Source organism: Dermacentor andersoni, chromosome 3 (assembly GCF_023375885.2).
Source record: "Dermacentor andersoni chromosome 3, qqDerAnde1_hic_scaffold, whole genome shotgun sequence".
In the NCBI taxonomy this organism is placed as follows: domain Eukaryota; kingdom Metazoa; phylum Arthropoda; class Arachnida; order Ixodida; family Ixodidae; genus Dermacentor; species Dermacentor andersoni.
This window is the reverse complement of record NC_092816.1, coordinates 29,777,588-29,805,568: the sequence shown is the minus strand read 5'-3', so window position 1 is coordinate 29,805,568 and position 27,981 is coordinate 29,777,588. Positions and strand designations below refer to the sequence as shown.

Sequence of the window (27,981 nt, the reverse complement as noted above, 5' to 3'; positions counted from 1 at the left end):
TATTGTCGCCTCAAAGCGGGAAACTTTTGAAGGCACTTGTAGCATTAGGGATGGATCAAGTCTAGGAAGTTGACCCTTCGGGAGGTTGGGAGAAGACCAGTATTTTTGTGTCATAGCTTTAGTCACGATATTAAGCTTTCTTGCAGCGTTGGTTCTGGATAAGGGGATTGGAACTGGTCGGGCTTCTAGGTGGGCAGACCGGGCGGCTTCGTCGGCGAGGTCATTACCAGCAATGCCGGTGTGTCCAAGTAACTACTGAAATATAATTTCCTGCCCTTTAATGATAGTTTGATGGTGATCTCTTATGTTCTACGTCAGCAGCTCATGAGTCCTGTAATATAGGGCAAAATGCAGACTCAGAAGTGCTGCATTAGAGTGGCAAAAAATGACCAATTTCTGAGGTGTCTCTTGCGGGAGCTATTTGACGGCAGCACGCAAGGCAGCAAGCTCTGCCTCTGTTGGTGTTGTCATGCGTGTCAGCTCGAATTTCATTGTAGTTTTTCTAGCCGCAATGAGAACGGCACCTGAAGAGCTGGTCATGGAGGCAGAAACACGTCTGTTCGAGTGTCAGACAAGTTGTTTGTTCCTAATACAAGGAGGCAAGAAAGGGATCGATTTACTCTCTGTGCAGCAATTATAAATTAAATTCTGTGGTTTTACTTGCCGAAACTGCAATATGATTGCAATGTACTGCAATATACTCAAAACTGCGATATAGTGGGGGACTCCGGGTTAATAGGACCCCCTGGGATTATTTAACGTGGACCAAAATCTAAGTGCACGAGCGCGTCTGCATTCCGCCCAAATAAGGATGCTGTCGCCTCAGCCGGGATCGAACCCCTGACCTATAGCTCAGCAGTTGAACGGCATGCCAACTGTAGTACTGTCGTGAGTCGGTTTAGCGGGGAGGATTAATCTTTAGTTCCTCCTTGTGGCCGGAAACAAGCTGAAGCAGAGGATAAGTTAAGCTATAGATTCTACGACTCTTGGTCTATCCCACTGGTTTTGTGTGTTCAACGCAATCACGCTACAGTGGACTCCCGTTAATGTGAACCTTGCGGGACCGCAACTTTCGGCCGGATTATCCGAATGGTCGGATTAACAAACCGTGGCAAATTGAACGGATTCACATGTTTTTATTGCTTGAAGTAGCCTGTCATCACCGACAGATTACATCAACGCAATATTACAATTACTATACATGTAGTCGTCAGTCAGTAGCCCATAGACCTCAACACTGTCGTCAGGGTTGAGGTGGTAAAAATTGCAAAAAAAAAAAAATATCGGGCAGGGCACAGTGTCAGTCGTCATTATCACTGCAGGATAGGTTGCTGCCATTCCCCAGGAAACCATTAGCGCCATCTGCTGATTTTTTTTTGTACGTGTTTTCATGCTTTCAGCAACAGTTGCGCGCATGATTGCGCGCTGGTAGGGATTGACGTGACCTGCTTTTGCGTTCGAACTATGCAAGCTTTTCTCGCATATCAATGTATGCTTTCTATAATGGGGCTTTCATGTGCGTTCAAGTAAATCGAGAAGTCGAATTAACAAAGTTTGAATTAACGGGAGTCGACCGTTCTAGCTCCTTCTCTCACTGCAAATCAATCATGGTGGCTCTATCGTTCGTCGCATCTGTGCATTTCGCTTGCGGCATTTCGCTGGGCTATTTGTTCTTGGTCACACTGAACGTTTAACCGCGCGAACAGACAAAACCCTAGACTAGAAGGCGACAGACATAGCGCCTGTGTGCGTTTGCCCCAATCTGTTTTTCACTTTTTTTTCAATGGCTGACCAGCATGCTGCTTCCACCGGATGCCAGTAGCGAACATATGTTCCTTTGTGTTTAGTTCGCGAGGTTTTGTGACGAATCTCGAACATTTAAAACACTCAGGTACCCACCCCCGCAGATGTTAAGCAATAATATAGCAGAATAATATTAATGAACGACAATGCCCATCCGAGTTTCACAGCTCTTTAATTTCATTGTCATACCGACCTAACAAAGGTTTTCTTATATTTTTTGTTATTTGGCGTTTCACTCAGGCTTAAAGAGAATAGAAAAAATAGAAACAGGTGACTGCATCAGCATGTCTCTCATTAGATGAACAAATCATGACACCAACTGTAACACGTTTTCTTCTCTGCAAGTTGTCATTCGCCACAAAAGACTGCGTCTATGCAGTCAAGCACACTGTGTTTCTAGGACTGTCGACATACACGGTATATGGCACTAGACCGATCCTTTGTGTACAGAAGCCACATCGCTGTTTCTTCCTCTGGTACTGCATTTACCATATGTACCATCTGAAACGCACGTAGACGCCTCACTTACATCGACTCGTGGTGTGGAAAAAGCCTAGCAGCGATGCAGCAAGGGTGCAAATCGAAAGAGAAAGTGTAGAAGGTATCCACCAGTAAAACTCTTTTTAGAATGCGTTTCCGAACGTATTCACCTTGACTTTCCAGAAAAACCCACGGCAATAAAACTTGTTTCTGATTGCCCTAGCTGCGCTGACAAACTCATGCAATGTCGTGACTCAGTGGAGATGAGCGCACCTTGGCTATACTGCGCTATGAAACGTTCATATCAAACAAAACTACACCAAAAGTGGTGGCAGCGTCACCACGCCTTCATGCCGTTGCCGTGTGCATATTTGCCTTTATACTCATTATGTATATCATTTTTTCTCTTCCGACGAATCTTGTTCGAATACATATGATTGCAAAGGGACCACAAGAACTTCACACAACAATATTTACAACTAAGTTCGTTGCTCAGGTGGCAACAAGGCAAGAGCCCAGAAGGAAAATGCACGACTTGTGCTTCAACACCCATAATGACGCCGTAAACGGCTGCTCGCTATGTCGCCCATTAAAATACCACCATGGCAAGAACTTGTAACTTCGCAACCACTTTCTCCGGTGTAAACTGCGCTCGCGACACACCACACACGTTCGGAATTTGTCAACTGCGCAAGGTCAGTGTGAGGCAGAGTGCTCGTGCCAACGGTGAAGCCGAACCTCTGCCACCTATGCTGTCTTCACGGTTCGGGTCTTGCAACGTTGCCGTTCTCGGTTTACGTTACCCTAGTCCACTGTTCGGGCGTATAGATGGCTATAATATGACGTCAGGACGCGCTCTAATCCCGTGATTGAATATGAAAGCCCTGATTGGCATGTTTGCTTGGACGGTTCATCGGAGCGTGCTCGTCGGATGATTAGCAAAATAAAAAGTAGTAGGGGCGTGCAAACAGTAAGCTTTGAGACTGAGTATAATGCAAATCAGATAGTGCCAGGAGCGAACTGAATGGAGTCGAATATCAACTACTTTTCGAATAATTATCGAATATTGCAAATATGTTTTGATAATTAATATATAAAACGTCGTTCACACTCTAATATTCATAACGCTAGCAAAATTCTGTCACTGTACTGGCCGTTATGAAGCGTTCCCTATTAAAAGCACAAATAGAGCATTAGGAACAAATAGGCAATTTGTTTTCTTTGCACAGGACTCTTTGCACTGCAAATGATCGCTCTACAGCCGTTAAAGTCTGGCTATGTGAACAACGCAGCCTGCGCCGCTACGCAATTATACTCCTGTCTATGCCCGCGGAGCTGAAATTTATCGTACCTTCGCTCCGATTTTTTGTTTTCTTGCGTACAGTTGGCATTTCGAAATATTCGAAAACTATTCCAAGATCGGATCGAACAGGACACTATTAGATTCGTTATTCGAAAGTTTCGAACATTCGCACACCCCTAGAAAATGGCCTAAAAGAGCACCGCATAGCGGCGTGTCAATTACACTTTAACGTGCTTAACGTGCACGTGCTTCACTAGCCCTGATCGAACCAGTTCGCAATAATGATAGGATGAGTGACAGCGCGAGGGTAAATCAAGGAGAGCCCTACGGCCATTAAACGATCCTACAAAGACCCTTTAATGTGTTACGAAGATAGATGCTATAGCGCTACCTATTCCTTCGCACATGAGAACAACATATCCAACAAAGAATTACGTATGAAAACGAGAATTAGATCAATGAACAGTGACGAATTTCTCACACGAGTGTTGACCAGGTCACTGCTTCTGGTACTCCCGAAGATATTGTGTGAGGTTCACAAAGTGAATGAGGCGAACAAAAATCATGCCTCTTGCATTATGGGGCGCGAAATTCAATGTACACTCATGCTAGAAGAGCACACATATACACGGCGGTTATGACGGCATTCTTTAATAGCGTGCTATCAGCACCAGGTTCTATATTCCATCTCCGGTTTGTGGCGTCCCGGCTGCTCCTTATTCTTGTGAAACGAGGCGAATTCAACGGGACAGTTTTGAAAACGAAACAAAGTACGTAGCACGCTGAGTTCATTGAGCTCCTTGACTAGCAGATTGGTTTGTTGGTTGATATAATGATGGGGTTTTACGTCCCAAGAAAACACATGGGTAACGAGAGAAGCTGTGATGGTGGGGCTCAGGGGTAATTTTGACTGCATGGGATTCAGTAAGCGTGAATCAATTAAAGCACCGAACACGAACGTTTTCGCATTATGTGCGAACCCATCGGAAGGCGGGCCTCGCGGGTTCTAATCGATCCCGCGACCTCTTATTCAGTAGTAGAATGCCGCAGCCCCCCAGCCACCGCAGTGGGTAGACCTGTTTGCATCTATGAAATCAGCAAAAACGAAAGGTAATAGGAAGCTTTTCAGCCATGCTTGTTTTTAAGTGGAACGTAAATGTAACAGTATTTTATGCATTCAGCTTCATGTAAATCTCCCTATAGTAAAGCGCTAACTGGAGTGCCGTGCATTGACCACTCGGAGTCTGATGACAAGATGCCCGAAAGTGTAGTTCCAGCTTATCATTAAAGGTATCCTCTAGAGTCAGCCCACGTTAATTGTGCGTGCACTCCGACATCACTGTCCGATCAAACAGCTGGGCAGCGGCGACATTAGCCCGTGTAATACACACGATGTTTATATCACATTATCACAATGCGCGAACGTGGGCCGCCATCTTAGGCTTGGAGGCGGTGCATCCTATTGCACACGAACGCCGGCGTGTGACAAAATCTTCGTCGAAACTTCAACTGACGTATAATATGGAAGGCCACATTAAACGAAGACTTTTCCCGTGCCGCACTGCGAACGAGCTTCAGTTTTGGCAGACATGCGCGGTGTTTCGAAAATAACTCGTCCCTCCGGACGAGCAATTAGCTAATGTTACACCCTTCGACGTCAAGTCAACACGCTGGTTTACGCTGCTTGAACGATTCTTTCGACAGTTCCTAATACCGTAACATCCCGTGTCAGAATACAGTTATCGAGTTTTCCACATGCACAGCGAGCCCAACAAACGCGAAGGTGTAGAAGTGGTTCCTTAGAAATTGTCTATCGGAGAACGGGCATCACTTGGTGGACACTTCGAGCACCCTGCCCCCCATCTTCTTGGGCTTAAGCTCGGGCGACGGCACGCGGTCGATGGACAGCTCCTCGTCGGTGCTCAGGCCGGAGTCGCAGTGCACCGCCGTCAGCTGGTGGTGCACCAGCGAGCGGGCCGGGAACGCCAGCGCGCGCATCGGGTCCACCAGGGGCGGCAGCCGCAGCTGGGCGCGCCGGCGATCCGACTCGGCGGCGCCTCGCGCTCCCGCCTGCTGGTCCGACTTCTTCTTGGCCGAGGAAGAAGAGGAAGCGCCGGCGACTGGCAGGCACTTGGCCGACGCCGCCCGAGCGCCGGTGTGCCTGCGGGGCGTGACGCTCCTCGAAGTTGTCGCGCTCGACTGCGACGACTGGGGAGCCACGTCGTCGTCGTCGTCGTCGTTAGGAGGCCGGTCACGCACGATTACGGGTAGCCTGCGATCGTTGAACGTAGGGAGAGTGGTAAACTCGGTCTCGAGATGGGAAGCTATAGCAGCGGTTAAATTGCTTTCCTCGGTAATCGCTGCAGCGAAAGCGATAAGGTTAGTTGCAATGAAGAAAAAAAAGATAAAGTGACTCTAGGGGGAGAACTTTCAATTCAGGGCATGAACGTTTCTTTAAAAATGAAATGTTGGAAATTGCAACATTGCTGGTGTTTACTGGGAAAATGGGAGCTCGATAGCTTAGTTCTCGTGAGCTCGACACCAGCCGCTCAAGTGAGAAGTTGAATTGACCCAGGTCTGCCAGACCATGCTTGCATGCATGTTACCAAGCTAATTGGGTGAGTCGACCCACCCGTTACAGGCGAGTAGACCGAACTCGTCTCGACGCTGGCTCGGCCTGACTGTCTAGAAGTTACAGGAAACCGACGACCGGTTTTTCGTCCGGCTAGCGTGAATCAACCCTACTTTATCGGTATCATGTGAACGAAGCTACCATAACAAATACAACGAGGGACGAGTATATATAACAGGACACAGAAGGCGAAAGCTTCAGAGTAAGCCACGTGACAAAATGTACATACATGAATGTGGTGTATTATTTGTCGCCTTTTTGTTTTCGGTCCATACTACGCCTCACGAAAGTCATATACAGTGCTTGGAAACCTATGGGTTTCATAAACTAGTCGGGAAACAGAACCACCCCGTGTCCTGAGGAATTAATTAATAAAGGATTGTACACAGCTGTCTGCCGCTACTTCTTCCTTGAGACTTGCACACATATTTCGTGTCGCATAGGCACATATGCGAATGGTCAAAATTAATATTGTGGAAAAGCAACATTTTCTTTGTTGTTTCTTGAGCACTTAAACAATAACTTCGACTACCCAAAATAACAACTTCAACTTTAAAACTTTTTTTCGCAGACTATAGGGACAAATTGGGGAAATAGAAATTACGCCGTGTAACGTACCCTGTTTCGAATAAACAGACCTGTTGCGTCTCCATCACACAACGTCGGCGTAGCCTGTGCATGAAAATTGCGACGTGCATGCCGACTTTCTAGTGTACAGTTTTTTTCGGCGCTGACTGTGGCAGATCCACTTACTCTTGTATTTTTAGCCAAGCGATTAAAATATATTGACAGTGATTGTGTACCAGTAGCGTGCACAATCACAGTGCTACCAATATTTGCAGTGGTGAGCATCGAATGTAGTTTATTTCCAATTGTGTTTGAAAAGAAAAGCGTCATTTTTTTCAAGGTATTGAGAATTTCCGAAAATTCTACATGTCTACGCGTGTAATGGCACTGGCTACGAACAACGGGCCATCACGCAAGCCTCTTTCGCTTTTGCTAACTAACGTCAGCGGCAGCTTTTATTACATTACCAAGAGTCAGTGAGACGAAGTGTAAACAAGAATAAGCCCTAATAAACAATTGAGTGGCCGGCTTACCTTCTACATCTTACCTAAAAGAAAACTTTATTAATGTATTCCGTGGGTCTCATGCTGCTTTCTTTTTCATAGGAGTTTTACTCGAGTATAAGGATATGCAATCCCTTCATAAATGAAAAAAAAGCGAGAGTAATAGCATATATAATGCCTTCGCTTTTCCAGGTTAGCCAGAGAGTTTTAACAGCACACAGTGATCTGCCTCCCTCTCAAGCGGCGAATAATTGTTGCACCGGACAAAAATGCACAAATAGACACAAGTGAGTGATTAACGTTAATAATTTGCTATCAGACCACGTTCGTACCTATAGCTGCTCTTGCGCGCCGAAGTCGAAGCAGCAGACGACTTCCCAGACGCTCCAGCCGCAAGGCTCCTCTGGGACGGCGTACGCACCGGCTCGCAAGGTTCCACCAGCGACGACGACGACGTCATCGAAGCGGCGAAAGGTCCCGCTGGACCGGACATCCTCCTCGTCCCTCGTGCTCGCGTGGCCATCTCCAGTTCGGCCAGCGTGCGACATTTCCACTCGAGTTCTCTCTGCAGGTTGGCGATGATGGAGTTCTTCTCCGACAGCTCCGCCTGGTGCTGCCAGTCCTGCGAGCGAAGTTGATAGCGTCTTACCTTCGAAGATTCAGACGCTAACCGCTTAACGAATCAATCGGGTGCGTCTGCTTAGAAGTTATAAGTTATAATATAATAAGTTATAAGTTATAATAGGTTATATAAGTTATAACCCCCACCGTGAAAGTGCGCGATACAACACGATTCCGAATAGAAGAAAAGAGCAATTTCGCGGATATGAAAATTTTGAAAAATATTTCTCCACGTGAAATTTCGGGAACACGCACAGTTTATGTCTTGGAAGTCGTATATTAGCTCTTCCTTTCTTTGTTAAGAAAAAAAATCGAAAATACGCAGTATGTTGTTTTACACGCCGAAATCAAGAAAAACAAAACGCATGCAAGGAAAGCGTAAAAGAACTGCTGCACACATCTTATGTCCGCCATATTTTCGAATACGCGTGTATGCCATTGGACCCTTATCAACATATCATGACTGATTCACTAGTACTGCGCGCCGCATTTTAGGGAATGTCCTGTTTAACTGGCCATCGTTATTTAGTAGTGCTGCACTATGTAACGTTTTCGGGTTTCTCCCGCTAAGTTAGTACGACTTCGAGCTATTAAATTACCATCGCCAGCCCGCATTCTCAAGGAACTGCGGAGCCAGGCATGATACTTGTCTTGTCAGACCTCTCGCTTCGTGTATAGAGTCGGGCACTATGTTTGCAGAATAGCAAAGAAAGCATCGCAAGCACATGTCAAACTCAACGTAAAGTCCCTTGGTATCGACTTTCTATGTTCAACGCAATCATGATGGAACGGGACAGACGCCGGCCAAGATTAAGGATTATGAAACGTTTAAAGTTAAAACACTACAACTCTGGAGCTTGCAAGGCTTTTTTTATTCCTTGAGTGTGCCGAAACAGTAAGATTTTAATAATATTGAAGCTAGCTCGAAGTCTATTTCATAGTAATTGTTCCCGACTACACGACATTTCTTCAAGCTCTCGACTTCATCAACGGAAATCATTTTAGACCCTTCGAGCTTGATCATGCGATTTAGCAGCATACCGTATCTGAGCTTCTAAATCCGAACGAGAGAGAGATAGAGAAACAGGTTTTAATGATATGCTGAAGTTGTTAGCCTGGCTATTCGCCTGACTTGCTCTAGGTCCTGGGTGATGATTAGGATAATCATCCGAACGGGATGCTTACGCAGAAAACCTGATTTTGACATCATGTGTTGTCGTCCGACAAAAACATGTCGGTCTGTGGCCATCTATAACTATGGCCCAGTGTTGGAGGAAAACCCATCTGGCGAGGAAAGGACACCATTGAAACAATTACGTAAGCCACTACTATAGTTCTTCAACTACACAGTGAACAAAGGACTCATATGGACCCAGAAACGTCAATCATCATTATTTTATTGTATTTATTTGGGAAGCGGATGTTTTATTTCAATAATGATCATCTACAACTAAAAACCTAACGCCCTGTATACGGAGTTTCCAACAGGGGTGAACTACTTCAAGAAACACACGAGGCTGCATCCACTGACGTGCAAAAATTACCGTCGTAATTTCTGCTATGCTGACCGCTTTAAAGGCATGCAATAAGATGTAACATGAATGGCCTGTCACTTAAAGCATTGTACGGTACAAAAAATGTGCGGATAGTAAGGCATTCTTTCATTCCAGACACCCGTTTAGGTTTTTCGAAAGGAGCCCGTAAATTTCACCAAGGGGTATCAAATGGCGTGAAAGAAAATTTGCAAGCGCTACCCACAGATAAATGTACTTTTTTGAAGGCAATTCAAGCGTATTTCCTCAGGTAAAAATATTGCAGGCTATGAGATATTAGATATGGCACGCACTTGCACTTGCAGCCGCTGGTTGAGCGAAACTAGGGCGTTGTTGGCCTGCTCCAGCTGTGAGCTGAGGAAGCGACAGTGGCAGCACCACTTGTCCAGGTCTTCCTCAAGCTGCGCAATCTTCGCTTCGTACGAGGCTGCGTGGCAACGTCTGAAGGTTACGCACGAGTACTCGACCACCCATTTCCTACAATGCAAGTCGTATTATGCGAGAGCGCACCCCCATTCATACCAAGGAATTCTAGACACTTACCCTTGGGCAATTTGTCGAACTTCGCCGCAACACACTAGCGTAACTCAATGGACAGCACTTGCAAAAATGATATTTCAGTAGATCGACGTAATTTCAACGAGTTTTTTTTGTTGTTGTTGTTAGCAACGTCGTCGGGGTACTTTCTTCTAATAACATGCGCATTTGAGTCAGTCGACACCTAGTGCTGCGTTATAGCAGTGTTTTGGTACTGACCAAATACGGATATAAAGCAGCACTAAATGTCGAGTGACACAAATGCGCATGTTATTAGAAGGAAGTGCCCTCTTTACGTTGCTATTTGAAACTTGTTGATACTCGACCATGCTTTTTAAATATCATCTTTAATGTCACCCTTCGAGTTACGCTGGTGTATTGCGGTGAAGTTCAACAGATTGCCGAAGGGGCAATTCCGAAATTCCTGTACATGGCAAATGTCGACGACGGTTATTTGTTGCTTACTTGCCAAGTCTGATGGCAAGATGAAATGACTGGAAGTCGACATAGCTTAACGGCTCACCGAGCTTCATGTAAAGCGTACAGTTGATAAGTCACGGTTAATCCTTTTGATGGTTAAACCTTTTCGTTAAACCCACTTTTACTTAATACCCTCCTCGGGGATCTTCAGGAAGATGAAATGAAATTACATACTGGCAGGTACTAAATAAACATCCAGGTAATCCAAAACAATAGCTGACCTTAGCTAGTTAAAAACATTTAAAGAGACCAACAAGAGAAAAAAAGAAGGAAGATTTCTAGGTACGCACAGGTAAATCCCACGCGCTCTGTTTGAAAACTACGGCACTTGTTAGAAAAGCTTAGCACATAGGCAGAGAACCAAACCAAACAATAAGAAATGCAACAGACTAGAACAAAACAAGAGGAAAGGAGAAGAAGCAATGAAATCGAAGAAAATGACACGAGATTCCACTAAACGGTTCATCGACCGCTCTTAAATTTCTGTTTACGTGCAAATATTTCAAATCTAAATCCCTCCAAAAGCATGCTTGTGTGTGGAGGGGTAAATATAACTAAGCACTGTGCACGTCCTCACAATGTGCGTGCACAAATGCTTCATGACACGGTAAACAAAAAAATGGCACGAGGACAATTGAGTTCTCGCAAAACATAAAAAAATATTAGTTAACATAATTCCCTTACACGACAAGTATAGAAATAACATGAAACATCGACTAAACAAGCGTGCGAAGGTAAAAAAATAATAAACATCGGTCTTTGTCTAAATTAAAATCTTATCATGTTTAGAAGCCCCCAGCCAGAGGAACATATAGTCATGCAGTACAAAAAAGAAATCAAATGATTAGGATTACGATAGCTAGCCAACGAAGCCTTCCGTTTAAATACGTAGAATGACAGTTTATTTGAAATCATTTTGGTACACTCATGAAAAAAATTTTAAACTCCGGTTTTGTTAGCTTTGAATACATTGAGCTAATTCTCAAAGGATGTCGTGTGTTATTGTTGCAAGCACTTCATTAAACTCACTATAAAACGATTTTCCGTGCAAGCTATGTAAACGATACAGTATGATACACATACTCGCAACGGTTTTTTACTCGTAATTAAAGATTGACCAAATGAAAGCACCGGCTTACCTTCGTCCACTAGTGTTATCCCGTTGTTAAACAGAGCGAACTGCATTTCTGAGGGAAATGAGGAAATAGATTCAAGGGGAAATAAGGAAGGAAAGAAGAACGACATAAAATCAGTGATAGCTTTTTTTTTGTGTAAATGTGTGTGTAAATTTAGCGTTGTAAACATCCACGGCTGCTTTTAGCGTTCGTAATAGCACCAGAAGAATGACCCAGTGCAAGCAGTGATGCAACCGAATGAACTATGGCTTCTTCTTCTAGGCACACAAGGAACGAGCCCACCCAGAAAGTAAAAAGCTGACTGCGTGCACAGCCTTAGCAGTAAAAATTGGGTGATGATAGATCCCTTCGTGACTGACGATACTTTATGTCAGCGGGTTCTTTGTTCAATTTGCTTATCGTAGGCCTCATATTTCAAGCTTGGAGTAGCTGGAGAAGCTAGAGGACTCCTACGACGACATGGTAAGAGGTAGGAGTCATAGTAAGCTTTTATTAAGCGAACAAATTAAGCATTTAGGCCTTCTTAGACAACTAGGCCTCCTACCCTTTCTTTCTTTCTTTTTGAGCGGGCACGCACTGTGTTGCAACTTTCAGTAAATTTATTCTCTATCGCTCATTCTCAAGCTTGTCCATATTCGCAGTCACAGTACTCAAGAAAAAAACATTTAACCATTCAAAGGACACTGAAACGTACGTCAAGGCTTGACAGGCTCACTAAATGCCGCTAGTGAAAATAAGTGTCGAGAGAGAAAAAGAGAAAGATAAAAGGAGGGCAGGTATGTTAACCAGTCAAGAAACCGCTTGGCTAACCTGCGCTGGGGGAAGGGAGAAGGGGAATAGAAAGAAGGGATTGAAAGAGAGATGGGGGTAGATAGACATGCACGAACAGCACTACAGAGTCAAAGACGCTCGCACAAAACCAGGCGTTCTCACAAAGCACAAAAGTGCCTTTAGTGCCTTCCGCGCCGATGATCAGTGGGGATGATGTTCTAGTATGTTATGATGTAAGAACAGCGAAACAATTCAAAGCGATGACCTGGCCCGAAAGAGCGCCACTCGGACTTAAGTTTATTCAGGGTGGAACGTTCATATTCACGAAGATTACTTCGTGAGCATAAACGGTTGCAGGCGCTGGCAGCTTGCCGAAACAAAACGTTAATAGCTCCACGTGATATTAGTTGCGAGGCGCTCTACCCTGTCCTTTCTTCACATCATTTCGATTGTTTTACACCATAACTCTAGGCAGCCCAGCAGGCCCATGATGTAGCCGAGAGGCTTGGCCTTCCGGTTCCCACGTGGGAGCGGCCCACTTCATGATGACTCACGATCTGTAGGTCTTCAATAAAGTTTTACCGTACCATACCATAACCAAGTGTGAACCCAGCCACAAGCAGTAACAAGGAAGATGGAGCATGTTCAGAAATAGTTTCCAAAAAGACACACGGTGCATTACCACAGACTCACACAGTCCGGAAAGTGCACCGCGGTCTGCAAGAAAACCCAGGGTAAATAATGGACCACGCACCTTTGACGGTCTTCTGGAGCTTGGCGATCTCGGCGTGCAGACCTCTGAGCGTGAGCCGATGCTGGGTCTGCAAGAACACCAGGTCGCTGCGCGCAGAGCGAAGCTGCGCCTGTAGTCTCTTGGGGTCGCTCTCGACGACCACCGCCGGTAGCCGGTAGACAGCGGCCTCTTCCTCGTCGCCGGGGCTCCGTCGAGCCGCCGACTTGGAGCTCGCAGTGCTGCAGCCATCTCGGCTCGTGACCACGCTCGGCGCGGCGCACATTCGTCAGCGTGCGCCGACCGCCGCCTCCGTTGCCGCCTCGCCTCGCGGTCACACGTCAGCAGGGGTGTCTTCTTGTGTGGCCTTTATTCCTCATAGCCGCCGCGTCTGCCGGGTCGTCAGGGAAACAGAGGCGGAAAGAGGGGAAAACAAAGAGAAACACGCTATCTTGAAAAACTGAACGATAAACGTTTCAGTGTTGATCGGTTGGTGGTTCTTAGGTGAAACCGCGTATCCCATGCACTCTGGAGGATCCACCGTAAATGTGGCAAAACGAGCGCTCAGAAAGACATTAGCAAGTTAAAGTGAAATAACCTCAATACCTGGTAAATTTCGAAAGTACAAGTTGCCTGATAGAGGTATGAAGTGAATAAGGTCTATGTATTACAGCAGAGCAAAAAAAAAAAATGAAAATAGAGCAACGCAAATTTTTGTCCTGCACAAGATACTCAAATTCGCATCAGAAACCTTGTTCGGGTTAAAACCTAGATATGTGTGTGTGCGTGCGTGTTGCGAACATCTTCGTTCCGTCCTCCTACTCATCTCTCAGTCCTTTTCGCCAGTTTGCGGTAGCCAACCGGGCTTAGCAAAGCTGACTAACCTCCCTGTGCTCTCCTTATCACTCCTCTCTCTCTCTCTCTCTCTCTCTCTCCTCTTTACAGCAGGCAAACCGAGCACACTAGAAGAGCGCATAAGCACACATACGCGGCGTTATGTGTTCATGTGCTCTCCTCTCGCCCTCGTCTTCGCAATAAGCTAGCACTTCAGGATGGCATACCAACAAGTCTCCACCGCAACCCTAGCTGACGAACTCTAGCTGACGAACTCGTCATAAGGCCATCGCCCACGTCATGCTGAACGGCTCAGTTCTATTCAGATCCCCGAAGCTAAGCAGCATATTGTGCTTGGACAGGATCTGTGCGGGAGGAAGCACAAAACAAACCAAAGTGGTTTTCTGAGAATTCTCCGCATGCTGCTCCGGATGCGAATTATGTTTTTTTAAAGAAAAAAAATTCACCGGCGATTACAACACTTCCTAAATCAAAATTTGAGAGCAGTTCTGTAGGTGTTTTCATTTCACGATTTACTGGCTGGTGCGGACAATCTGTCTCGTGTGGCACGTTGCAAACGAAGCGAAGTGTGGCACGACTGCATCACTAATCTGGAAATTACAAGAGAGAGGGCGTGGGTGAAGTGTGGGCGCGATTGACAGCAGCCGCCGCAGAAAGACCTCTGCTCATGCAGTGCTTTGTGTACGTATATGGTATCAGTGGCGTCATCGGTGAACAGACGACGCGCGCTACTTTGGAGACGTCTCGTAGCCGTCGTCACCGCAGAGCCCGTCTTGCGCTGCAGTACGATTTTCTTCTCACGCTTTCATCATACCCACTTCCTCCGCGTTCCACCTCATGGTTCCGCTGTACCCTCCTCCTCCGCTTTCCTCCTCGCGCTTTCTTTGCTATCGCCGTCTTTCATCCCCAGCTGCGCTCCACGTTCGCTCTTTTATCCTTCGCTGTGCTCATTCGCTCGGTTAGGCGGAGGACGCCTGTGCTCGTCACAGGAACGAGCGCTTAAGAGCTGCGCTCTAAAATAAAAGTTAAATGGCACCTTTTCCAATCCTATTTCCTTGTCCGTTTCTTCCCCCTCGACCTCAACGTCACCACCACTGCTGACCACCATTCAATTTCGGCAGAGGCAGGTAGACAGTTGCAGCGCGGAAAGTCGTAATTTCCGTGCTTCCTTTATTTTCATTTGATTTGAAAAAATGAAGCAAGCGTGAGCACACACACACACACACACACACACACACACACACACACACACACACACACACACACACACACACACACGCGCGCACGCACACGCACACGCACACACGCACACGCACACACGCACACGCACACACACACACACACACACACACACACACACACACACACACACACACACACACACACCTCTCTAGCTAGCCTTCTTATTGTTCCACTACCCCCTTTCTTTCTGTGCAATAATAGCAATGTTGTAGGTATTTGGGTAGCGCTTTCCATTACTATTTGTTTCCTTTATTTCGTGGTTGGAATACAATTTCAATTTATTGTTTCATTCATTATAGTACACATCATCTTTCTGTCAACCTAGGCACGAAGCACTTGTTCGCTGACTCGGCATTTGGTTAAGCTTCCCCCGTACGGAAGACACATAAGAGTGTACAAACGCATGCTCTGTACTTATAAAGTACCTGAATACTCCTTTCAGTCACGCAATGCTGCTTACCATTAGGAGCAAGAAAATAACAGAAAGAAACCAACATTGCCACAAAAGCATTTTTAAACGAGCAAATACAAATAAAGAAACAAGCTTTTTTAGTATGCTTTTGTTGCGTTCTTGCTTTTCATTAGTTGCTTTTTCAATTTCGCTCAGCAGTCAAGCCATATTACACACCGTTTTCTGTTAAGAAAGAATAATAACTTGACTACGCGGACTAGAGGAGAAAGAATGGGGTAAGAAATGGGTCAGGTCGCTTAATGCCTTCGAGCGCTGCGCATGGCCAGCACGGGTGTTGAGCCAAACCCATGCTTGAAGCTGCGCCTTTCCCCATGATGACCTACGGCTACAAACATGCAGCTACATCGGTTCCGGCCCACGTACACGAAGACCAAGGCCGAGTGCGACCCTGTTCGTTTCGCTCCCGAAAACGGCAATAAAAAGGAAAAATACACACAAAGAAAGAAGGAAAGCAAGAAAGAAAGAAAGAAAGAAAGAACGAAAGAAAGAGCCACCACACGTGCGTGCGTATTTGCGCTACACAGCCAACACGGCTCGCACCGGTTCGTTTCGCGCACGTCGCGACCTGCCCTAAATGCCGCCCATTTGAACGAATGCGTCGGCCAGGGTTTCGGACAGCGTCGAGCTGGGTCCCGCGGATGCGCTCCGGTTCCCCGACCCCCGGCCTATACGTGGCCCAGACAGTCGCTAGTCTCGCGATTGTACGACAAGCGGACCTGCGTTTCGTAATGAAAAAGCGCGTTCGCGAAAGTATAGTGCAATTCATATATCTACTGCAGCGCTCTCACCTTTGTTCATTGGGATTCAGGAAGCGGGGCTTCATTGTGACAAACAAACCGTTTCTTCTGGTACTTAGCATGACCTTAATTCGTCCCAGTGCACGCGAAAAAAAGAAAAGCTAGAGAGTTCAAGCGTAAATTAGCCACTTGTTTCTCAAAATGATTTTTTCAGCACCGGGTGCGCGTACCTTTTGAGTTGCAGATGTTCGTTGGTTGTGTTTCCTATATACGTGTACAAATGCAACTGGCATGAAGGGTGATATTAGATTAACGACAACTGCCGTTGTTACGTGCGCTTGGAAGTTAACGCAGACAGACGCGAGCATGGGAACGACTATTCCTGCAATATTGATTCCACACACAAATGCACTGCCATCCATAGATCTTTTAACTGATCGAACATCGGAGCAAGAGAGTTGCTGCTTTAATCAGACATTGCTTACGCACTGATGCAGGCAAGGAATGTGGTCTTCTGCAATGTAATGTTGACCGATAATGTGCAGTAGACATGTGATGCCTTGCAATGTGTGAGGTCTCACTTTTGCGTGCCGATTTCGGTTTCGATACCAATCTATCTCTTTTCCGTTTTCTTTAAGTTCCCTTTCTGTTGTGTGGGTTACAAACCGGGTTATTCTTTACTTAACCTCCCTGCATTTCACTTGTTTTTGTTCTCAATCTCTTTTATTCTCCCACCCGCTAATTGTACCCCAAGAAAAAAGAGTGCGAGTAGACCTCATCACGGGATAGTGTAATAACGCAAAACAGCGCGGAAGTAGAGAGAACACTGGGTATGTGCGAATATTCGAAACTTTCAAAGAATGAACCGAATATCGGTCTGTCTGATTCGGTCCTCGAATCGAACAGTCACTTATTTGATTAAGGTACTCGATTGGGGTATTGGAAGCTTTTGAAAATCCGAATACCTTTCGAATAGTTCAGGTTGTAGGCTATACAAGATCAAACATGAAATTTAAGTAAAACAATGCGGTAACCTTCACGCACTTCACAGTACACAACGTGCTATAGAGCCGGCTACGTCGCTCAGACTGCCAGACTTTACCCGCTAAAAACAATGTATCGCAATAAAATGTTATTTACACACCACATTGGCAATGGGTATTGTTTGGTACTAGTTATAAGTACAGCACCTGTGCCCTCTTGTCGTAATAAATATGAATACATTTCATTGCAACCTACTTGATACAACAGTGGCGCCCTTTGGCACGACCACATGAACTAGTGAAAAACTGTTCTGTAGTCTGGACGTCTGCTGGCCGTCTGTAGCTCTGTCACAAATAGTATGCTAGCATTAAGACAATAGACAATAATAGGCTTGCAAGGATGCATTTCTAAACTTTATATTACATTGCATGACACTGTGTGCTATGAAGAGTACCGGGTTTGCGAACAACCAGCTTCGTTGTTCCTCATCCTGCAGCCTTCGTGATTTTTTTTTTCACACCCTGTGTAGCCAGGGTGTGAAAAATTGATAATTATGGCTAGAAGACCAGTACGTTATTCGGAAACTATTAAAAAAATGTTCGATATTTGATTCGATTCGCTTCTCGCACTATTTGATCTGCATTCGATACGGCCTCAAAAACCGCTATTCGTGCACCTCTCGAGAATACACAGTACAGACGTGACGAAGAGGAAGGCCAGGCCTTATTATACGGCACGTCTGTTTTGGAGCACTATTTTACATTATTCGTTCAGTATTCCGCGTGCATATTATCGCTCAGCTCATCAACTCGAACCGCTTGCCAAAATCCTTCAGCGACAGGCAATGTTTTCGCACATGTGCAGCAAGAGTAATCAGATTACGTACCGAATTCCGGAGTCGGCCCTTAATTCCCACTTTGGCTCCAAGAGAATTCGGGCGCAATGAATTACTCGCTCCTTCAATACTAGCAGCCGTACTGCCCACAATCTAGGTGCATTGGTATCCGCGAGTCCAGGTCACCGTTTAGTGGCGTCGGCGAAAGATACCGGTGTGTGATAAGCGGATAACAAATACAAAGCTATGCGCAGAATGCCCGAGGCCGTTTCTTTGAAGGGCTTACTGGGCGACGTAGCGCAAATAAGCGTATTACTCTTATCTTTCAAACTTACGTAAGACTACACTGTGTGAGAGACAAAGCGTAGGAGCGCTATTGTGACTGTTTCGAAGAATGGCGAGAAGAAAGAGCTCCGTGAAGGCGTTACGCAGAAAGGTGGACTACTTATTTTGAAAGCAGCCCAGCAATTGTGGCAACATTGTGCTTATTTCGGTGTAAAAAATAACAATCAATAAATAAATGTGGTGAAGATTTAGCGCGGTAATTGACCAGTTTCCCACACTTAACATACACATCTTGCCACTTTACCACTCATAATGCAAACGCATTAAAAAAACGACTGAAAGGAAGATCCGAATCTTTGTGCCAGATGCTGTATATGTATATGCCACACGAGTGTGACAAGCAGTTCGGTCACACGCGCCATGTAACGCGTGCTTCAGTGTGTTTCGGCTCGACTTATTGGTGTGTACTGTTCAAAGCAGTAAAACCAGTTGAAGACAAGCGTATTTCGTATAACGTAGCCTTTTGTGAGCTCTTCCGAGGTGTTTATTTTTCTCACAAGCGCTCAAGATGTCTGAAATGTCATGACAACGCGCTTGCTTTACGTGTTGTCAATATGTGCTTTTAAACCGATAGCATTGTAGAGGACAGTCACCGGGCCTTCGTTAGCGATATCGATGCAAACTCCAGGTGGGCCTTTTTCGGAGGCAGTCCAATGACAAAATACGTGAGGTGCTTATTCCCGTGCTTCGTGCATCGGCCTGCCGTCGTTGTGTTATTTTAGTGGTGGACTACTGCTCATCATCATTATCATCAGCCTGGTTACGTCCACTGCAGGGCAAAGGCCTCTCCCATACTTCTCCAAATACCCCGGTCATGTACTAATTGTGGCCATGTCGTCCCTGCAAACTTCTTAATCTCATCCGCCCACCTAACTTTCTGCCGCCCCCTGCTACGCTTTCCTTCCCTTGGAATCCAGTCCGTAACCCTTAAAGACCATCGGTTATCTTCCCTCCTCATTACATGTCCTGCCCATGCTCATTTCCTTTCCTTAATTTCAACTAAGATGCCATTAAACCGCGTTTGTTCCCTCACCCAATCTGCTCTGTTCTTATCCCTTAACGTTACACCCATTCTTCTTCTTTCCATAGCTCGTTGACTACTGCTATTGGTGCGTAATGCCCTCTGTGGTATAGATGTAATAGAGGCATCAAAAGTAGACATAATCCGCAAATTTTAAAGTCCTGAGGAGTACGTATACACTTGTTCAGTACACCGAGGAATATTGTAAAGGGATGAAAGGCAGAATCAGTATAGATCATAACGTCTTAAGAGTTCACGGTTGACAAAGGGACAGAGAATAACAAAGTAGGTAATGTGCATGTCAACGGATAATACCCTAATTACATAATGTCGGTATGCCGTCCCACTGCTGTCGATCAGCTCTGGCTTGCAGACATGTGAATTCCTATTTGAGAAAAACGTATTTCCTTTAGCTAGTGGCAAGCTAACCGAGCTTAGAAACCGAGGTCAGAACGCTGTTCAAACGCAAAGATAGTAATCTTAGTTCCCGCGCAAGCCAGATGGGGTCACTGGCGGAATACAGACCTTTACACGTTGGCACCCACTGCGTAGATGCCTCGACTGTAGATCAACTGCGTGCTTTAGCATCTTCTTTCTTTTTTTTTGCATACCTGTCGAATGGCGCTACGCACCAATACCAACAACAAGTATCTTTCGGCAAGCCGCGTGCAGGAAGCAAGATAGAAAAGAAGAAAACGTTAACGATCCGTCCAAGCGCAATGGGCAGGGTTCCCTGGTCGTGTTTCTCTGTCGCTCGTTTCGGGTTTCTTTTGACATTCCGCTCGTGACCCTCTATTTCTATGGGCGGTGCCACTTTGGCGGTCGCCTGGCAACTCGGCTATATTTACTTCCTGTGGGCGCGATCCCGAATCAGGTGTAACCCGGATATAAAGGAACCCGGTAGAGGGATAAAGGGAAGGATAGAAAAACGTGTCGGCACGCGAGCTGAGACCAGCTGCTTCGACTGAATTGCACAAGGAAGCGGGCACACTGCATGAGCTGATAATAATGGTTCATGTTTGGCGGTCGTTTCTGGAGTGAAAACAAATAAAATAAGGAGCGAACAAATGCACAAGCCTTTCTTTGTAGGAGGAAACGAAAAACGGGGGGTGTGAGAGGTCAAAAAGAGATGAGAAAGGGTGTATTGGCGGTTTTCTTTGTTTACAAGTACGATCATAAGAAAATGTATCGCCCCGCAATTTTCCTTACACACAACGCCAAGTCAGACATCAAACGGCAAGCACAAACATCTTTTAAGACAGATAGTTGATGTACGCGTATACGCTAAAATAGTAAGTCCTAACCTTGCACTCCTGCCACGTTTTCTAAAGCTTATAGTTACACTTGTGCTAGAACTCGGTGTACTGCTGCAATAGAAACTGAGAGAGCAGCCTTTATTCCAGAGGTACCCGCCGTGGTTGCTCAGTGGCTATGGTGTTGGGCTGCTGAGCACGAGGTCGCGGGATCGATTCCCGGCCACGGCGGCCACATTTCGATGGGGGCGAAATGCGAAAACACCCGTGTACTTAGATTTAGGTGCACGTTAAAGAACCCCCAGGTGGTCAAAATTTCCGGAGTCCTCCACTACGGCGTGCCTCATAATCAGAAAGTGGTTTTGGCACGTAAAACCCTATAATCTATCTTCTTCCAGAGGATATGGCAGATTAGTTTAAGTGCTTAAACATGAAGAGAGGAGCAGATAAGATCTATAGAAAAATTAAACAAATGTCGACGCAAGAATTCAGTTATCTCGCTATGCCAGTATTCAAGTTCAGTTGTTTCTCTTTCTCTTGTACGTCTCCCCTACAGAAAAAAAAAAACGCAGAGGAACTAAAGGTACAGGTGCGAGCCTTTCCCTTCTTCAGCCGATTTGTTGGAGCGAGTAACATGTTACCCACCGCAGGCAGTTTATCCGACAACACTCCCCGATCGTGTGCAAGCTACTACAGCTCTCCAGAGTGAAAAGTAAAAAAAAAAGAGACGGTAATCCGTCGATAACATAAGCGGACGCTGTAAAGAAGATTACCATGTTCAACTGCATTGGTAAGCTCTACTTCTGTAACAACATATAAGGCTACTATTAGCGGGACAGGAGGTTTTGTAAGCCGGATGAAATATCTTAAAACGCTAGCAAGGTGGCGGCGCCAAATTTAGGTTCTAGCGCGAGGCTGCCGTGACGGCATGGATCCTGATGGCGGCTACTCGGTTTATATTATCGGAAAAGAAGAACTGCATTGCGTCATAAAGAAACCGAGGAATCAACCTAGCAAGTTCCGGCCACAGATATAAAAAATAAAGCTGTGAAATTCTTGACGCCACACTCAAGTAGCGGTGCCAATTATACGGCGCGAAGTAAAAAAAAATAATAATAAAGCTTTCCTTTAATTTCGTAAGTATTCAACTTTTTTTCCCGCCAAATCAATAAATACAGAGTGGTGAAAAAATATTCTACCAGTCTAAACTGATCTCGGGTTGCTCTTTGCGTAGAGTCTATTTTTACCAACCGAAAAAAAAAAAACATCGCCGTTTAAAGGGCAGCTAATTGGGCGGCTTGTACATGTTAAAGACTGCGGAGGGGCCATTAGCGGAATACGCCTACCCCAGTTCGCGCCAACGAGATGAACCTGGCGCAAGGGTAACAATTCATGGAAGGGGAGGAGGAAGAGTAGTGTAGCCATTTGCGCTTTCCTGTCACCCGCTTTCGAGCCATTATTGTAGCTCAGCCACTCGGAACCTCATCTGGTTGAGAGCAAGCTCGCTATATCATGATCGTTTATCTCTGCACCTATTGAGCCTATTTCTAGTTTTGGGTGGGCTTGTTGACGTTTACCAGGAAGTTCAATTCCGCCGGCTAGGAAACGTAAAAAATTAGGCTCGTTGCCCTAGCACTATATATATATATATATATATATATATATATATATATATATATATATATATATATATATATATATATATATATATATATATATATATATACATACGTGCATAAAGTCGTAATGGTATAAGCTATTTTATTTACGCCATCAAAAAGGAAAGCACAAAAGTAGACATTAATTAAGAGGGTTGTCGAAAGCTGTAAACATTCAACTAAATCAAGACAGAAGCTTTACAGGATTTCATAGCTTCGCAATAATACCATGTGTGACAGAGATGTGAACTGCGTCAATTAGGGTATGTAAAAAGATGAAAGTGTACGCCCCTCTTTATCGCAACATTAATTTTCGAATACGTTGCAAAAAAAAAAAACATGAATGTGTAAACTAATGCTATTTTGGCAAAACTGGCAAATTTGCTTACAAATTAGCCAGTTACGTTTTCGATGCAGATTTACGGACCTTAAAAACCAGCGGTCGAATTTTCTTTTATCGGCACGATTCTTGCAGGAAAGCAAGGCGCAAATAAACATTTATTGAGCTACCGGTAGTATTTAAAAACACTAAAGACAAACATTACGCTTAAGTGCGTTCACAAGTTCATTCGCAAAGCGTTTCGTTTGTAAGTACCGTTTGCCATTGGCTGATCACCTTCTTTAATGATATGTCTGACGTCACGATTAGTTGGCATCGGCTCTTACGCACAGTTCTAGCATAAGCATCTTTTTGTGCGTGCGTGCGTGTGCGTGTGTGTGCTTGTGCGTGTGCTTGTGCGTGTGTGTGCTTGTGCGTGCGCGTGCGCGTGTGTGCGTGTGTGTGCTTGTGTGTGCTTGTGCTTGTGCGTGCGCGTGCGCGTGTGCGTGCTTGTGCTTGTGCGTGCGCGTGCGCGTGTGTGTGTGTGTGTGTGTGTGCGTGTGCGTGTGCGTGTGTGTGTGTGTGTGTGTGTGTGTGTGTGTAGACGCCGTTTAAGGAGCGTCCTACTGCAATAATTTATCAAATTGGCTTATTATTAGAGGAAGTGGGAGAAACAGAAATGTCGCGTTGCTTATACTACCAGGAGGCGAGCTTTACTGCAAACGTGGACGCCCTCCCCCGTTTGCTGGACTGACTTCAGCAACTGACATTAATTACCTGCCTTCTGCCATACCGGAGCCCAGGAACTGCGTCGCGTTCCCGACATTAGGCCCACCTGCCTTTATTTTTTACCCTCCTTCTTTTCTTCCTCTCTCCGCCCGGCGAGGCCCTCACAGTGACGACATTGCACATGCCTCATTGGACAATTTACGAAGGCCCGCTGCCATAATCGCTGACGTTGCAGGCAGTGTGTTTTACGTAGGCGAATGTGTGCCTGTGACCTTGACTCTCCGACAGAAAGCGGGGTTCCCTTCGGAAGGAAGGGCGCGCGAGCTTCTGTTTGAAATTTCAGCTGTTTTGCAGACGCGAGTGTCCCCACGCGATCTACCTGCCTGTTTGCGATGCCGAAACCTGGTGACTACTCGGATAAAACGCGATCTCGCACAACTCGCGTCATTTTCTCCGTTGATGCAACTCGATGTCGGTCCCTATATGCGAGTCGTCCTTGGCACGCATCCCTCTCTTCGGCGTTTATTCCTAATGACAGTACACGCGGAAGGAGCAAGCGACGGTAATGCTGCAGCTCCCGGCAACGCGACAACAACAACAACAACAAAAAGCATACTTCGTCGCGGCCGTCCTCGTTGTGGCGTGTATGGTGAGATCGCGTTGCGCAAACAGGACTTCGGTTTTCCGGCTTCGCGTGCGTCCGCATCGATCGCGTCGTCGCGGCACACGGTGCTTGCGCTACACGTGCCGTTGCAGGCGTTTCCCCCCGGCTGGAACATGCAGCGTCGTCGCGCGTCATGCAAAGCCATCGAACGAAGGGGACGGTATACTGTCGCCGCCGACACGACGCGTCGCGCTTTGCCGACGGGGTTGGAAAACGCGGTGACGCCTGGCCGCATGCGCGTCACCGACTAAGGCGGGGGGCCCCGGCGGCCGCAGCGGGATTACTCGGTGCGGCCTTTGGGTGATTCACGAGGTCTGGACAAAAGGAAATATCCCGGCGACGACGGAGTTCGCGTGACGTCAAAGGCGCCATGCATGGCTTCGTACACGCGCACCAAGAGCCAAGGAAGTGTTGGCCAACGCTCCATAGCGAGCGCAGCCGTACCCGTGCCATCCTTGGAGGAGCAACTGGCACGTATTCTGAGGCGCAAAAGGATGACATTTAGCAAGTATGAAGGTTGGGAAGCACTTACAAGGTGTTTTAATCTTATATTAAATTTGGTCTCGAATTTGGTCTCCAAACACAGCAAAATTTTCAAACGTCGTGTTACATTAAGTCCAGATAATATGATGACGTTACTCAAAAAAAGAAAAAAAAGGAAAAAAAGTGCAGTGCGTGTTTCTGTCTGGAACGAAGCGAGATAATGTATCAGGACTTCATTGCACGTACCCCTCTTGAGATAGAGCTGAAACTGGTTCGTAGAAGCAAGTAATATAGTTAATTTTTTATGTGTTCCGACACCTGTAAGCGTTTTTCTATAGCTAAATAAAGTCTGGACCTTTTCCTAAAATAAATGAAAAAATAAGATAAAACGAGTCGGAAATGTTATATTAGTACACCTTAAAAGCCATTCGTGTCCAGCACTTTTGACGAAGTATACTCTCATAGTGTGCGTATGCCGAAAAATACGAACGTGCATACTGTATCGGTGAGGGCGAGATTGCTATATGATACGTAGATGAATGGACGTAAACAGCGACTCTACAATCAGCCCATACTGGCAAAGCATTGCTTAGACAGTCTGTTTTCGTGTATAAGATTTGAAAAGGGTCGATCACTCGCGAAGAAAATGAGGTGCCAGTGTGCGCTCTTGAATTTCGCGCGACAACCCCCGCGCCGATACGCCTGTTTTACGCCACGGGTTGAAGCAAATGATGCTTCAACGAAACCAAGCCCTCATTACCACCAGAAAAATATTGGTAAGCGTAACACACCAAAGATTAAAGAAAAAGATGAATGACTGGTGGCAAGGCCGCCTTGAAGTTCCGGTACGAACACGAGGTGACGTCACGGATTTTGACGTCGTTTATTGGGCCAGGTTGAATTGCTTATCAGTAAAAGAGGGCCACGGAACATTTACTGGGCCACTGCGGCATTCAATTCCATAAAGTGCTGCACTGGGGGTTGCATATTACAAAACACGGCCTATATGCATGGTGTACCCGCCGTGGTTGCTCAGCGGCTATGGTGCTGGGCTGCTGAGCACGAGGTCGCCGGATCGAATCCCGGCCACGGCGGCCGCATTTCGATCGGGGCGAAAACACCCGTGTGCTTAGATTTAGGTGCACGTTAAAGAACCCCAGGTGGTCGAAATTTTCGGTGTCCTCCATTACGGCGTGCCTCATTATCAGAAAGTGGTTTTGGCACGTAAAACCCCATAATTTTTGTATGCATGGCGTGGTTGCCGCTGCACGTGACAGCTAGGTGGAACGCCGTTCATCTCGCATGGCGGCATTAGTCACGGCGACGCAAAGATGGAAATGCGCGTCGGAAGCATGGTCCGTGTGGTTGCCGGTATGCGTCGCTATGGGGTTCTTTCGCACGGGCGTTCCAGTGCCACGGATGAACAGCGTACTACAGTTACGGAAAAGTGAGGCAGAGATGTCTCATTACAGAGCCTTTCCGGACTACCCCCAACAATGCAGGGCTGCATTCAGGCTTATAAGTTCTTTTTTTCTGTGTCATAAAGCTGCCCTCCTAGGGAGAAAAAAAAAAACAATGTGAGCAGCAGGAAGCTAGATCTACTCGTCCTCGTATAATACGTATTATCGTAGTTCACAGCACGCATGCATAGCAGATCTGGGCTATGCTGCATGCAGAAAGAAGAGAAAGAAGGAATGAAAGAAAAGAAAAGTAGAGTACGCGACTCACACACACACATGCACAAACAATGCAATCAATTAACAATCTAAGCGCAAGTGAATAGGGAGAGAAATCGGAATGATTTGCGAGCATTCTCAACGGGTGTAAGCTATCCCCACATGTGACTAGATTGGCATTGTCGATTTAGTCACCTCTCTGCGTGTGTCACCTCACGTACATACAGTACGGACTCAGAGGAATGCTAGCTATTTATGTTTGCTGCACAGCTGCCTCCCCTAAATTATCTTAGAGATACCGTTTCCTGCAACAGATAACTAAACGGACAGAAAGATTGCCGGTTCGCAGTGTCAAGCGAGGGAGCCAACTACTAAGCGCACGTGCAAACATGGAGGGGTCAATAGCACATAAGCAAGAAACGACCCCGCTTTTTGCGCGGCATGTCGCTTCTGCTCCATCCTGAAGCAATCACGTGGCACACGGAACGAGGGTTTACGGTTGTGATCCTGCTATTCATGCCTAAATAAAATAAGAAAACTATAAACGAGGAAAAAAGAACAGTACCTCGCAGTGCCTTGGAGCACCAATTACGTCTATATCCTGCCCCCATAGTACGGCCGGAGCACACCATACATAAACTGAAATATGCTATCTTCTTTGTATTGTGTAAAACCCCGTTTACTGGATTGTAGGCGGAGCCTATAGCGGCCCGAACAATTTCTCAAAAGACAGTACATTTTGCCGCACTTGTGAATCGTCTTCGAGTTGCAAATCCAATTTTTCATTATGCATTGCCATTCGACGAGACACCCGAAGCACTGCAATGCGCAAAGGTCAACACAGCTGGCGTGCCGGTAACAGACTGCTCAAAGTGTATCGTGCTGTATGACTGCAGCGACAGTTGGCTGTCGGCCAGACAAGTTACGACGCCTTTTCAATTCGACACTGGTTACAAAGCACCTGATTCCGTTATACCTAGTAGAATTTGAGTCCAAGTATGGGGCCATTTCGCAGTCGCGGCTGCAAAACACAGTCACCGAACGACACCACTGGGTTTATGCAGTTGTGTACATCCAGCGCTGATCAACTGCGAACCGGAATACACGCTGAGGTGTAGCGGCTTCTCTTACTAATGTGATCGATAATGTACCGAAAATAGCCGATGTCCGTGCTTTACGGACCACTGGCCAGCCTCCGGTGCCAAGACTACATGGTTCGTTAGACCGCACACGGAAATCGAGATGAGTGGGCTCACCTTTTGTCCCCTGTGGCGAAAGGAATATTGTCTGCACCTTCGACCATATGCGCTCGAAGCCCGGGTTATGGTCCCGTCTGACGACCTTCCTATGTTGTGAATGCATTAGATGTGATGTCTCTTTAGAAAACGGATCATTTTCAGCGCTGTGAAAATCCCGAGGCTAACGGTGAATAGCGCGGAGTCCGCTGCGAGCGCGGTGGATGGGAGGAGGTGGTGGGGTACAACTCGGGGGAAGAGAAGCGGCAGCGCCCGTTGCCAAGACAACGAGCGTGTAGTTTCACCGTATAGACGCCAGGCGTAAAAGCAGCGCTTTGGTCACCAGCGAGGCAAAAA

General features: G+C 46.2%; 1 protein-coding gene across 2 annotated transcripts; it reads right to left on the bottom strand.

Annotated features, from left to right (window-relative positions):
• Nucleotides 1-1,956: 1,956 nt before the first annotated feature.
• LOC126518197 (uncharacterized) lies at nt 1,957-27,860 on the bottom strand. Of its 2 annotated transcripts, none has more exons than XM_050168044.3 (6): nt 27,646-27,860; nt 13,141-13,507; nt 11,619-11,666; nt 9,756-9,889; nt 7,621-7,910; nt 1,957-5,858 (listed from the first exon to the last, which is right to left on the bottom strand). In XM_050168044.3, exons 2-6 carry the CDS (start codon nt 13,400-13,402, stop codon nt 5,414-5,416), a joined length of 1,179 nt encoding a protein of 392 aa, XP_050024001.2. In that variant the 5' UTR covers nt 13,403-13,507; nt 27,646-27,860; the 3' UTR covers nt 1,957-5,413. The 2 variants fall into 2 exon arrangements, with proteins under 2 accessions (XP_050024001.2, XP_054921090.2); XM_055065115.2 differs by lacking the exon at nt 27,646-27,860 and adding an exon at nt 18,293-18,392.
• Between the last annotated feature and the right edge of the window lie 121 nt (nt 27,861-27,981).